The following is a 13,777-nucleotide window of genomic DNA, read 5'->3' as shown; positions in this document are numbered from 1 at the left end:
ATGCCCTGCCCCCTCTTTTCTCATTGGCTGTTCATTTCATGCACTTGATTTCAACCACTCTCACTGGCAGAGCTGTGATAAAACAAAACACCATTGGGTGTTTTTTTTTAAGGGGAGGGGCTACAACATGCCCCGCCCTCTCTTCATGATTCAGTTCAGATTACGTCAAACTTTGAATATAAAATGCACATCTTAAAGCACTTCACAGGACTTTAAATATGAAAGGATTGTGGATGATTTGACAAGATGATTGACAGGTGAGGTAACTAAGCAACAGAGCAGTCTTGCCCCAGACTTAAAAGAACTTTTTCTTCACCAAAATAGTAGGATGTAGTATAAACAGGCAAATTGGGACTCACTCCAGATGTAAACAAAAGCTCAGTCCAGGTCTACAGTGGAGATATTCTAAACTTACCAGTGAAAAGGTGCTTCAAGTGCATAATTTATCAGCTTTCAACAGAAAGGAAACAGAGAATGAAGTGACCAAAGCTGCTCAGGTGTGTTATTCAGCATTTCATCATGACAATATTAGTCATTATTATTATTAGAGTCAGCCTACATTTACTCACACACACACACATTCACACACTTCTCAGAGCATCTGAGGACAGACGAGATTAAAAACAGACAGAAAACAAACACTCTGCAGTTAGAAACACACAGCAGAACCAAACACACACCACACACCAAACACACACACAGCCTCAAACCATGTTAAACAAGCAGCACAATGTTTCCTGCACTTTCTAATGCTCAATATTAATAGTATATATATAAATTAAATATTATATACAAAATAATTTGAATTTAATTGATCATAGAATTAAATGATGCCTTATTAATTAAATATATAGAATTAAATTAGAGTTATTACAGTAACATATTTAATAAGTAAACTATAAAAATATAAAAAAATAATAATATATAAAATTTTTATAAATATTATAGATTAGAAAATAAGTGTTCTTAATTAAGCAATCAATACACTACCTGACAAAAGTCTTATCACCTATCCAAGTTTTAGGAACAATGAATAACTTGACTTCTAGTTAATCATTTGGTATCAGAGGTGGCTTATATGAACAGCAAAAGGCCTTTAGATTACACTTATTTTAGCACAATAAAATATGATCATGTCTTGATTATAAATGATTTCATTAGGACAGTAAGGTCTGACTCTGCTTAGACAAAAGTCTTGTGATTAACAGAAGTAATGTCCAGTATAGAATATGTGGTCATGCTGCAGTGGAAACAGAATGAATATTGTGTCTGACTCCATCATGAGCTTGGAGGACTGCATCCATACATCTCTGCAATGACTCAAATCACTGATTAATAAAGTCATCTGGAATGGCAAAGAAATCCTTCTTGCAGGACTCCCAGAGTTCATCAAGATTCTTCAGATTCATCTTCAACGCCTCCTCCACCATCTTACCCCAGACATGCTCAATAATGTTCATGTCTGGTGACTGGGCTGGCCAATCCTGGAGCACCTTGACCTTCTTTGCTTTCAGGAGCTTTGATGTGGAGGCTGAAGTATGAGAAGGAGCGCTATCCTGCTGGAGAATTGGCCCTCTCCTGTGGTTTGTAATGTAATGGGCAGCACAAATGTCTTGATACCTCAGGCTGTTGATGTTGATCATCCACTCTGCAGATTTCTCGCACATCCCTATACTGAATATAACCCCAAACCATGATTTCTCCTTCACCAAACTTGACTGCTTTCTGTGAGAATCTTGCTCCATGCTGGTTCCAGTAGGTCTTCTGCAGTATTGTGATGATTGGGATGCAGCTCAACAGATAATTCATGGGAAAAATCAACCTTCTGCCACTTTTCCAAATGATCCAGTAGTAAGTTATTATTTGTTGCTTATACAGCTGAGATTAACAACAACACTTTTGTCAGGTAGTACATTTTAACTCATAAGATTGACAAAAATTGAAAAATGAAAGTAATGGGATTTCAAATGTTTTAATCGTTTCCTTTAAATATTTATATCTATTTTTAAAAAGCATGACATTTCCCACAAACATATGAATCTGCAACTGTTTTCAACATTAATAATATATAAAAAAACAATCTTAAAAAACCTTATTAGGATAATTAAGAATAAATTTGGTAGTTTTTAAATAAATTTAGAATTTAAATGTATTTTCTTGTTGTTCTGTCACCAAACTCTTATTTTAATTAATATATTAATTTAATAAAAGGGTTTAATTTAAATGCACCAAAATACAATGTAATCCACTGATACATTGATATAAATATTCATTTTAAAAAGTGGTGTAGTCATTAAGGAAAAGCAAGTGCGTCTTTATTTCTGTGATGATGATGATGATCATAATAAGCAACACAATAGTGTGAGATCTTAAACTGCAGCAGATTTATGCTCCATTCCATTAGCAGAGCACAACAACCACAACCAAACAGCAAACCCTGCACATCTGAGCAAAACGGAGCACACACACACTCACTCACTCAAACAGAGAACATGCGCGCAGATTCTTACCTTCTACAGGAGAGGAAAACAAACCCAGAGAAGAAACAAAACACAGATTTGAACACAAGAGAGAAAAGAGCCGATGAGAGAAAAGAGAAATAAGACAAATAAAATCCACAACCGCAAACCGAGGTCTAACTAAAGCCACATCTGACCGAGTCAACCTGCACGAAAACACTCACTTCCCCAAAACTGCATTTTAATGGCTTTAAATATTTACATTTATATAAATATTATCATAAATATATTCATTCATTCATTCATTTTATTTTCAGCTTATTTCCTTTATTAATCTAGGGTCGCCACAGCGGAATGAACCGGTAACTTATCCAGCACATGTTTTACGCAGCGGATGCCCTTCCAGCCACAACCCATCACTGGGAAACCCATACACACTCATTCACACACATACATGCACTATGGACAATTTAGCCTACCCAATTCACCTGTGCCACATGTCTTTGGACTGTGGGAGGAAACCCAGAGGAAACCCACGTGAACGCAGGGAGAACATGCAAACTCCACACAGAAACGCCAATGTCTCGAACCAGTGACCTTCTTGCTGTGAGGCGACAGCACTACCAACTGCGCCACTACATTGCCCTATAAATATATTATTTAAATAATTTGTATTACTATTGTCATTGTGTTACCATAGCAACTATAGAATCATCCCATGACTCGAACCAGCCACCTTCTTGCTGTGAGGTGACAGTGCTACCCACTGAGCCACCGTGCCACCCCAACTTACAAATCTAAAATGTGTATTAAAGTCTGCATGAAGTAGAAGTTGCTGAGACTTATACATATACACATATACATATACACATATATATCATATATATCACATATATATATCCATTTGCCACAGACATGCTGTAACACAATTCAAAATTGTTCATTGCTTGCACTGGTCTAAAGTCAGGTCTAAAGGTAGGCAAAGTCAGGTCTTAGAGGTCTAAAGACTCTCTAAGATCAATTCTGACATGCAGTTGAAGTCAGAATTATTAGCCCCCCTTTGATTTTTGTTTTCTTTTTTAAATGTTTCCCAAATGATGTTTAAGTGTAAGGAATTTTTCACAGTATGTCTGATAATATTTGTTTTATTTTGGCTAGAATAAAAGCAGTTTTTAATTTTTAAAACCATTTTAAGGTCAAAATTATGAGCCCCTTTTCGACTGTCTGCAGAACAAACCATCTTTATTCAATAGTTAAGCCTTTAAATGTCACTTTAAGCTGAATACTAGTGTCTTGAAGAATATCTAGTCTAATATTGTTTACTGTCATCATGGCAAAGAGAAAATAAATCAGTTATTAGAGATGAGTTATTAAAACTATTCTGTTTAGAAATGTGTTGAAGAAATCTGCTCTCCTTAAACAGAAATTGGGGAAAAAATAAACAGGGGGGCTAATAATTCAGGAGGGGGGCTAATAATTCTGACTTCAACTGTACATCCCATATGCGATCGTGTAGCCAGTCTCCTGCTACTCTGCTGCACATGTTCTGGGCCTTTCCAAAGCTTTACATGTACTGGATTAATATTTTTGAGAGCTTATCTGAGGCATTTGGAGTGGAAGTAGAGCCATCACCATTTCTCGCGTTATTCAGGATGGCTCAACAGAAGACAAATTAAAATGTTAGCCTTTGGTTCTCTTCTGGCTAGAAGACTGATGTTGTTTAAATGGAAAGACCCTATTCCACCAACACATAATCACTGGATAAGAGTAGAGACAACTCATCAAGTTGGAGAAAATAAGGCATACTATCAAAGGGTCTGTTGAGACGTTTTATAAGGTCTGGCAACCTTTTTAAACTCTTGTAATGGAAATGGACACACACAGCATGACAATATGAGAAAAAAGGAACTAGTGTCATATTTTCATGTCATGTTTTCATCTTTTATTTTCTCTATGACATTATTATTATGATTATATGTTGTTGCTAAATCTAGTGTTCTGGGACAGGGGTGTTTTGTTCTTGTTTTTGTTTGTTTGCTCTCTATTTTGTAAAAAACAAATTAAAAAAATTTAGAAGAAAAATAATGACCTAAAAATACAATTTCTGTTTTAATTTGGGCGTCGCAGTGGCGCAATAGCTAGTGCTGTCGCCTCACAACAAGAAGATCACTGGTTCGAGCCTCGGCTGGGTCAGAGTTTCTGTGTGGAGTTTGCATGTTCTCCCTGCATTCGCGTGGGTTTCCTCCGGGTGCTCCGGTTTCCCCCACAGTCCAAAGATATGTGGCACAGGTGAATTGGGTAGGCTAAATTGTCCATAGTGTATGAGTGTGAATGAGTGTGTATGGATGTTTCCCAGAGATGGGTTGCAGCTGGAAGGGCATCCGCTGTGTAAAACATCTGCTTGATAAGTTGGCGGTTCCTTCCGCTGTGGCGACCTCGGATTAATAAAGGGACTAAGCTGAAAAGAAAATGAATGAATGAATGTTTTATTTTGGGGTGGATTGTTTTCATGAGATTGATTCAGACTCCAGAAGTGTTTTTCTGCATGCAGTAACGCATCAGCCAGATTCAGTGTCTGCAGCTCTGAGGAACACAAGCTTTCACACCAAACACGCTCACAGGAAACAGCTTCATTTTCACTCCTTCAAGAACACCTTCAGATGCACGTTTGAGTGAACAACCTTCAAACTAAAGCCCATTCCAGACTAACAAATCTCAAGATTTAGCTCAATCTGTAATGCAAAACCCAGCCAGAAAACCAGTTTAACACACACACAAAAGCATAACCACAACACACACACACACACACACACACACACACACATTACTTTAAAATCCACCTTTAAATCTACATTCAAATACATGTTAATGATCTGCACTCCAGGAGAACACGTGTGCATGCATGAGTGTGAGGTGCAGAATTAATGAATAATGCATGCGTGTGAGCAGACAGTGAGCTGTGCTGTGTGTTCTGAAACAGCCCATGTAAGAAAATACTATAGTAACTTTTAGTACTAGAGTGTTTTGAACCATACTTTAATACAGTACTTAAATTAATCTGTTATGGTGATTCCATTTTCCAGAGATGGGTTGCAGCTGGAAGGGCATCTGCTGTGTAAAACATATGCTGGATAAGTTGGTGGTTCATTCCACTGTGGCAAAACCAGATTAATAAAGGGACTAAGCCGAAAAGAAATGAATAAATGAATGGTGATTCTACAGTTGCTATGGTAACACAAGAACTATAGTAAAATAAACACAATGAGCCAATACTTATTCAACTATAGGGTAAATTATACTACAATACGACCGCATCTTTAACTATATTGAACTGATTATCTGTAATAAATACTGCAGTATACTTTAGTTTTACTACAGTAAACTGTGGTGTATTGTTGTATAATATATTGTATAGTTGTATATTACTATTGTCATTGTATTAACATAGCAACTATAGAATTACCACAATAATAATTAACCGGGCAGGATTGATCCATGCTTTCATGTTGTTGAGGGCAAATTCTGGCCTGACCATCTGAATGTGGCAGCAGAAATGGAGACTCATCAGACCAGGCAACGTTTCTCCAATCTTCTATTGTCCAGTTTTGGTGAGCCTGTGTGAATTGTAGCCTCAGTTTCCTGTTCTTAGCTGACAGGAGTGGCACCCGGTGTGGTCTTCTGCTGCTGTAGTCCATCCACCTCAAGGTTGGACGTGTTGCGTGTTCAGAGATGCTCTTCTGCAGACCTCGGTTGTAACGAGTGTTTATTTGAGTTACTGTTGCCTTTCTATCAGCTGGAACCAGTCTGGCCATTCTCCTCTGACATCAACAAGGCATTTGCGCCCACAGAACTGCCGCTCACTGGATATTTCCTCTTTTTCGGCCCATTCTCTGTAAACTCTAGAGATGGTTGTGCGTGAAAATCCCAGTAGATCAGCAGTTTCTGAAATACTCAGAGCAGCCCGTCTGGCACCAACAACCATGCCACGTTCAAAGTCACTTAAATCCCCTTTCTTCCCCATTCTGATGCTCGCTTTGAACTGCAGCTGATTGTCTTGACCATGTCTACATGCCTAAATGCATTGAGCTGCTGCCATGATTAGAAATTTGAGTTAATAAGCAGTTTGACAGGTGTACCTAATAAAGTGGCCAGTGAATGTATATTATTGCATTTACAACAATTTGTTAATTAATTAATGCTGCAGCATACTGTAGTATTAACTTTAGAGAATTGATAATCTAATAAATACTGTAGTATACTTTAGTTTTACTACAGTAAACAGTGGTGTATAGTAGTATAATATACCCTATAACTGAAGTAAACTACAACACTGAGTCATTTGTTTATATTACTATTGTCCTTGTGTTACTATAGCAACTATAGAATCACCACAATAGATCAATTACTGTAGCTGTTGTGTTGCTATAGCAACTATAGAATCACCACAATAGATCAATTACTGTAGCTGTTGAGTTGCAATAGCAACTGTAGAATCGCCACAATAGATCAATTACTGTAGCTGTTGTGTTGCTATAGCAACTACAGAATCGCCACAATAGATCAAATCACCACAAAAGATCAATTACTGTAGCTGTTGTGTTTCTATAGCAACTACAGAATCGCCACAATAGATCAAATCACCACAAAAGATCAATTACTGTAGCTGTTGTGTTTCTATAGCAACTATAGAATCGCCACAATAGACCAATTACTGTAGCTGTTGTGTTGCTATAGCAACTTTAGAATCGCCTCAATAGATCAATTACTGTAGCTGTTGTGTTGCTATAGCAACTATAGAATCACCACAATAGATCAATTACTGTAGCTGTTGTGTTGCTATAGCAACTATAGAATCGCCACAATAGATCAATTACTGTAGCTGTTGTGTTGCTATAGCAACTATAGAATCGCCACAATAGATCAATTACTGTAGCTGTTGTGTTGCTATAGCAACTATAGAATCGCCACAATAGATCAATTACTGTAGCTGTTGTGTTGCTATAGCAACTATGGATTCGCCACAATAGATCAATTACTGTAGCTGTTGTGTTGCTATAGCACCTATGGAATCGCCACAATAGATCAATTACTGTAGCTGTTGTGTTGCTATAGCACCTATGGAATCGCCACAATAGATCAATTACTGTAGCTGTTGTGTTGCTATAGCAACTATGGAATCGCCACAATAGATCAATTACTGTAGCTGTTGTGTTGCTATAGTAACTATGGAATCGCCACAATAGATCAATTACTGTAGCTGTTGTGTTGCTATAGCACCTATGGAATCGCCACAATAGATCAATTTCTGTAGCTGTTGTGTTGCTATAGCAACTATGGAATCGCCACAATAGATCAATTACTGTAGCTGTTGTGTTGCTATAGCAACTATGGAATCGCCACAATAGATCAATTACTGTAGCTGTTGTGTTGCTATAGCAACTATGGAATCGCTACAATAGATCAATTACTGTAGCTGTTGTGTTGCTATAGCACCTATGGAATCGCCACAATAGATCAATTACTGTAGCTGTTGTGTTGCTATAGCAACTATGGAATCGCCACAATAGATCAATTACTGTAGCTGTTGTGTTGCTATAGCAACTATGGAATCGCCACAATAGATCAATAACTGTAGCTGTTGTGTTGCTATAGCAACTATAGAATCGCCACAATAGATCAATTACTGTAGCTGTTGTGTTGCTATAGCAACTATGGAATCGCCACAATAGATCAATTACTGTAGCTGTTGTGCTGCTATAGTAACTATAGAATCGCCACAATAGATCAATTACTGTAGCTGTTGTGCTGCTATAGTAACTATAGAATCGCCACAATAGATCAATTACTGTAGCTGTTGTGCTGCTATAGCAACTATAGAATCGCCACATTAGATCAATTACTGTAGCTGTTGAGTTGCTATAGCAACTATGGAATCGCCACAATAGATCAATTACTGTAGCTGTTGTGTTGCTATAGCAACTATGGAATCGCCACAATAGATCAATTACTGTAGCTGTTTTGTTGCTATAGCAACTATGGAATCGCCACATTAGATCAATTACTGTAGCTGTTGAGTTGCTATAGCAACTATGGAATCGCCACATTAGATCAATTACTGTAGCTTTTGTGTTGCTATAGCAACTATGGAATCACCACAATAGATCAATTACTGTAGCTGTTGTGTTGCTATAGCAACTATGGAATCGCCACAATAGATCAATTACTGTAGCTGTTTTGTTGCTATAGTAACTATAGAATCGCCACAATAGATCAATTACTGTAGCTGTTGTGCTGCTATAGTAACTATAGAATCGCCACATTAGATCAATTACTGTAGCTTTTGTGTTGCTATAGCAACTATGGAATCGCCACAATAGATTAATATATGTGCTTTGTTCATGTATGTACAGTATAGTTCAAAAACATTAGAGTTTTTACAATGATTTACTACAGTATTTTCATTCAATGAGGGAGGTTTGTCATGCTTTTGTCCTCTCACTCACCTTATTAGCCCAGGCATCCTCATCCCAGGATGTGAGCTGCAGAACGCGGATGATCTCGTTGATTTCTGCGCTCATCTTCTCCACCGTGAAGTTCCTGTTCTTCAGCGCCTCCTCCACACCTTTTCCATGAGACGTTCTGGTGGTTACGAAGATCTTGATGCCTGTGTGAGACATAATCACATACAGTGTGTGATCATTTCTGTGTGGAGTTTGAATGTTTTCCCTGTGTTGGCGTGGGTTTCCTCCGGGTGCTCCGGTTTCCCCCACAGTCCACATCCTCCACATGCGCTATAGGGGAATTGATTAACTAAATTGGCCATAGTGTATGAGAGTGTGTGTGTGTGTGTGTGTGTGTGTGTGTGTGTGTGTATGTGTGTGTGTGTGTGTGTGTGTGTGTGTGTGTGTGTGTGAATGAGAGTGTATGGGTGTTTCCCAGTACTGGGTTGCGGCTGGAAGGGTATCCACTGTGTAAAACATATGCTGGATAAGTTGTCGGTTCATTCCGCTGTGGCGACCCCACATTAATAAAGGGACTGAGCTGAAGGAAAATGAATGAATGAATGAACAAGTGTTTACTGTAGTAAAAACTAAAGTATACATTACAGTTTAACAGTTCGCTAACTTTAAAGTCAAGTTCATCACATTAATATGAACTAAGGCTGTGCAATTAATCTCAATTAAGTGTCTATTTTGATGTCCTCCATGATTATGAAAAGGATTATTATCAGGATTAAACTGTGTCACATGCATCTCTAGATATCTCTACATTCATTCTCCGATTGCAGTTAAATCATGTAGATGGACTTATGCAGCATGAGACGTGCTTCATTACTTGCTATTTGCATTATTGAGTGCCTTTATTTATGTTTTTAAAGCGTGAAAGAGCACTCTCGGGATGTACTGTATGTCCCCACCAATGTCAAGAGCAAATCTACGCCCTTGGCATAATGCTATAGTGTAAGGAGGTCAGAGGTCATACCTGAGATGAGGACGGGCAGCAGCTCCTTCACAGTGTTCATGGAGTTGACCAGCATGACTCTGTGCTCCTGATGGGTTAATTCCTGCTGGCGCTCGTCAATCATCTTCGCCATCTTCGTCATGCCTGTTAGTGCAAATACAAGCTTTTAAATGCTGAATCTGGACTGGCTGACACATTTATCCTAATGCTAAAATCATAGCAAGGAATTTAAATGATTATTTGATCAATTAAATGTATTTAATCCTTTAAATCAGGACACCTTATGCACCAAAACTGCATAAACATTCAAACATGTTTACAGACTTTATTAAAAAAACCTTTTACTCAATAACCCTTTTAACATTTATATTTAACCTAAAAAGGATTCGATTTTACATTTTTAATATTTACTTTTTATTTTCTTCCACTTTATGCATTAAACATTTTAAGACTGCTTGATAATTCAGGTTTTATTCTGAATTTATGATTTATAGTAATGTGTTTGAGTAAAACAAAACTTTTTGATTTTCGTCTATTATTTCTTCCAGACTTAAAACTAAAATACAATAAAACCGACATCCCTAATCATAACCATAAATAAGGAAGTGATTATACCGGGTCCCAGGTTTTTGGTATAAGTGATGAGATCCTCCATGGACTCCACCACCTCTGCTACAGTCAGATACTCCAGAATGCCTTTACACACGCGGATGATTTTACGAACCTGTGTTCAGCAAAGACAGCAGTAGCATCAGCCCAGAGGTCAAAGCACAGGAATAAAACTCACTGAACTAGAGATGCACCAATTAAAATGTTCTTGTCCGATTCCGATTTTCGACTTTTTGATATGCGTGACCTAGTTTTGTGTGAGTAGTTTTTTTGCTGATTTCAACCTTTTTTGACAATGCTGATTTGTGGCAATAACAATTATTGTCAATACCGTTTTTTGCTGATACCGATTTCTGCCAATACTGATCTGTGCCAATATTGATATTTGGCGATACCGATTTCTGCCGATGCCCATTTTGTGCCGATACAATTTGTGCAGATAACGATTTTTGCCAAAAAACTATTTGTGCTGATACTGATTTGTGCCAATACCATTTGTGCAAGACCAATTTGTGCCGATAACGTTTTTGTGCCAAGACCGATTTGTGGCGATATCGTTTTGTGGTGATACCGATTTGTGCCGATAACGATTTGTGCCGATACAGATTTGTGCCAATACCGGTTTGTGACGATACCGATTTGTGCCGATATTGATTTGTGCCGATACCGATTTAAGCCGATACCGATCTGTGCCGATACCGATTTGTGCCGATAGTTTTGTGCCAATACCAATTTGTGCCGATATTGATTTCTGCCGATACCGATTTGTGCTGATACAGATTTGTGCCGGTATTGATTTGTGCCGATACCGATTTAAGCCGATACCGATTTGTGCCGATACCGATTTGTGGCGATAGTTTTGTGCCGATACCGATTTGTGCCGATACCGATTTGTGCCGATACCCGTTTGTGCCGATACTGATTTGTGCCGATATTGATTTGTGCAGATACCGATTTGTACTGATATTGATTTGTGCCAATACTGATTTGTGCCACTAACAATTTTTGCCGGTAGCGATTTGTGCCAATATCGATTTGTGCCGATACCGATTTGTGCCGATACAGATTTGTGCCGATACCGATTTGTGCCGATACAGATTTGTGCCGATATTGATTTGTGCCGATACCGATTTGTGCCGATACAGATTTGTGCCGATACAGATTTGTGCCGATATTGATTTGTGCCGATACAGATTTGTGCTGATACAGATTTGTGCCGGTATTGATTTGTGCCAATAACGATTTGTGCCGATAGCGATTTTTGCTGATACCGATTCGTGCCGATACCAATTTGTGCAGATACCGATATGTACTGATATTGATTTGTGCCAATACTGATTTGTGCCACTATCAATTTTTGCCGGTAGCGATTTGTGGCAATATCGATTTGTGCCGATACGGTTTTGTGCCTATACAGATTTGTGGCGATACATTTTGTGCCGATATTGATTTGTGCCGATACCGTTTTGTGCCGATATCGATTTTGTGCCGATATCCATTTTTTTCTAAGAAGTATAATTAATCATAATAATAATCAAAATAAAAAATAAACACAGTTCCCTAAGATTACATAAATATTTAAAAACAGTTATTTATTTCAGTGTCTATAACTTTACCTTTTTCCTCATTTCCTAAAGTCCAAAGAGAAACATATGCCTGTAATATGTATTGTTATAATATATTTAGTTTAATAATCGTATAGCTTTGTAGTACTGTTTTATGGATAGGCCTACTTATTTTCAGCTTAGTCTTATCTTGTTCAACGTGACTGATGTTTCTCTTTCTAAAGCAAATAATGACTGATATGCACAGCAGATTTCTTTCCTCACGCTAGCAAACATTTTAAAAATAGCTTGAAAGCAAAACATTTAATATGACTTAAATTACATTTGAAACATTTACAGATCACATTAATCGTTTATTACTGTTGTTTAAAATGCCACGTTTGTGTTAGACAGGGTTTGAGACAAAAAAAAATGTTTTATATATAAAACGTCTGATTCCTGTCTCTGGCCAGCCGATCGGTGCATCTCTATACTGAAGGCTGTAATGCATCAAACCTCGGCCTCGTCGAAGGTCAGCAGAAGGTCAGACGTGCCGGACAGGATCCCGCGGGAGCCGTCGATCAGATAATCTCTGGCCGGGACTGAATACGGGTCAGACTTCAGCATCTGAGCTGCCTGAACCAGTTTAGTGCACGCATTCTCCACCCTACAGAGAGGAAAATCAGCAATAAAGGTTCCATGAAACTAAAGTAATGTGATATTAGTATCAGTATTGTTAGTTTTTAGGATATTTATTAGCTAGTGTGCACTAAAAGGGACAGAATTGGCATTAAGAAGATATACAATGGATAAATAAAACATGTAAAAAGTCACTTCTGCCTAAATGGATCACCTCATACTTCAGTTTCTCATCAAATCTTCTGACCAATCAAAAGCTCTCTAGCATCTGATATGTTCCGCCCCCTTCTTATTTGCTTTTTATTTGATGCGCTTGACCACTCTCACTGGCAGAGCTGTGAGAAACTAAACACTATTGGCTGTTTTTAAAGGGGAGGAGCTACCCTAAGCCCTGCCCTCTCTTCATGTTTCAGTTGATATTACGTCAAACATCGAACAACAAATGCACATTTCAAAGCACTTCACCTTCAAGAGAGAAATACTGTCTTTACAGAGTTATTTATTCATATGGTGGAGAACTGAGGATTTAAATACTCAACTAACCATGCATTTTGGTTTTTATCAAAATAAACTATATTACATATAATGTAAGAAACATATAATATACAAAATTATAAATATATACACAGTCTTACACAGTATAACAGGCAGGGAAATGCTTAAAGGACTGCCTGTGACCCACAAAAATGGTAGCCAAAAAGACTATCAATAAGAAATAAATTGTGGAATAAAATAAGAAATTAAATATAGAAAAAGATTATATAGAAGTTATAGTTATAGGAAATAGAACAAAATGTAAAGTATTTAAAACTTTAAAATAATATCATATGATATAATATGATATAACATAACATAACATATGATATATAACATAATATAATATAATATAAGATATAATATAATATAATATAATATAACATAATATGAGATATAATATAATATGAGATATAATATAATATAATATAATATAACATAATATGAGATATAATATAATATAATATAATATAACATAATATGAGATATAATATAATATGAGATATAATATAATATAATATAATATAATAT

At 37.2% G+C, this 13,777-nt stretch overlaps 1 protein-coding gene across 1 annotated transcript in view; it reads right to left on the bottom strand.

The window, feature by feature from the left end:
* The window catches only part of vclb (vinculin b), a 103,627-nt gene that overhangs the window by 36,676 nt on the left and 53,174 nt on the right, over positions 1 to 13,777 (bottom strand). The window contains exons 3-6 of the mRNA XM_056468950.1: positions 12,590 to 12,740; positions 10,536 to 10,644; positions 9,942 to 10,064; positions 8,963 to 9,123 (exon numbers count right to left, since the gene is read on the bottom strand). Coding sequence (XP_056324925.1) covers positions 8,963 to 9,123; positions 9,942 to 10,064; positions 10,536 to 10,644; positions 12,590 to 12,740 — 544 coding nt within the window. The remainder of the gene's footprint in view (positions 1 to 8,962; positions 9,124 to 9,941; positions 10,065 to 10,535; positions 10,645 to 12,589; positions 12,741 to 13,777) is intronic.

The sequence above is a fragment of the Danio aesculapii genome, chromosome 12 (genome assembly GCF_903798145.1).
Source record: "Danio aesculapii chromosome 12, fDanAes4.1, whole genome shotgun sequence".
Taxonomy (NCBI): domain Eukaryota; kingdom Metazoa; phylum Chordata; class Actinopteri; order Cypriniformes; family Danionidae; genus Danio; species Danio aesculapii.
This window is presented reverse-complemented; position numbering and strand designations above follow the sequence as displayed.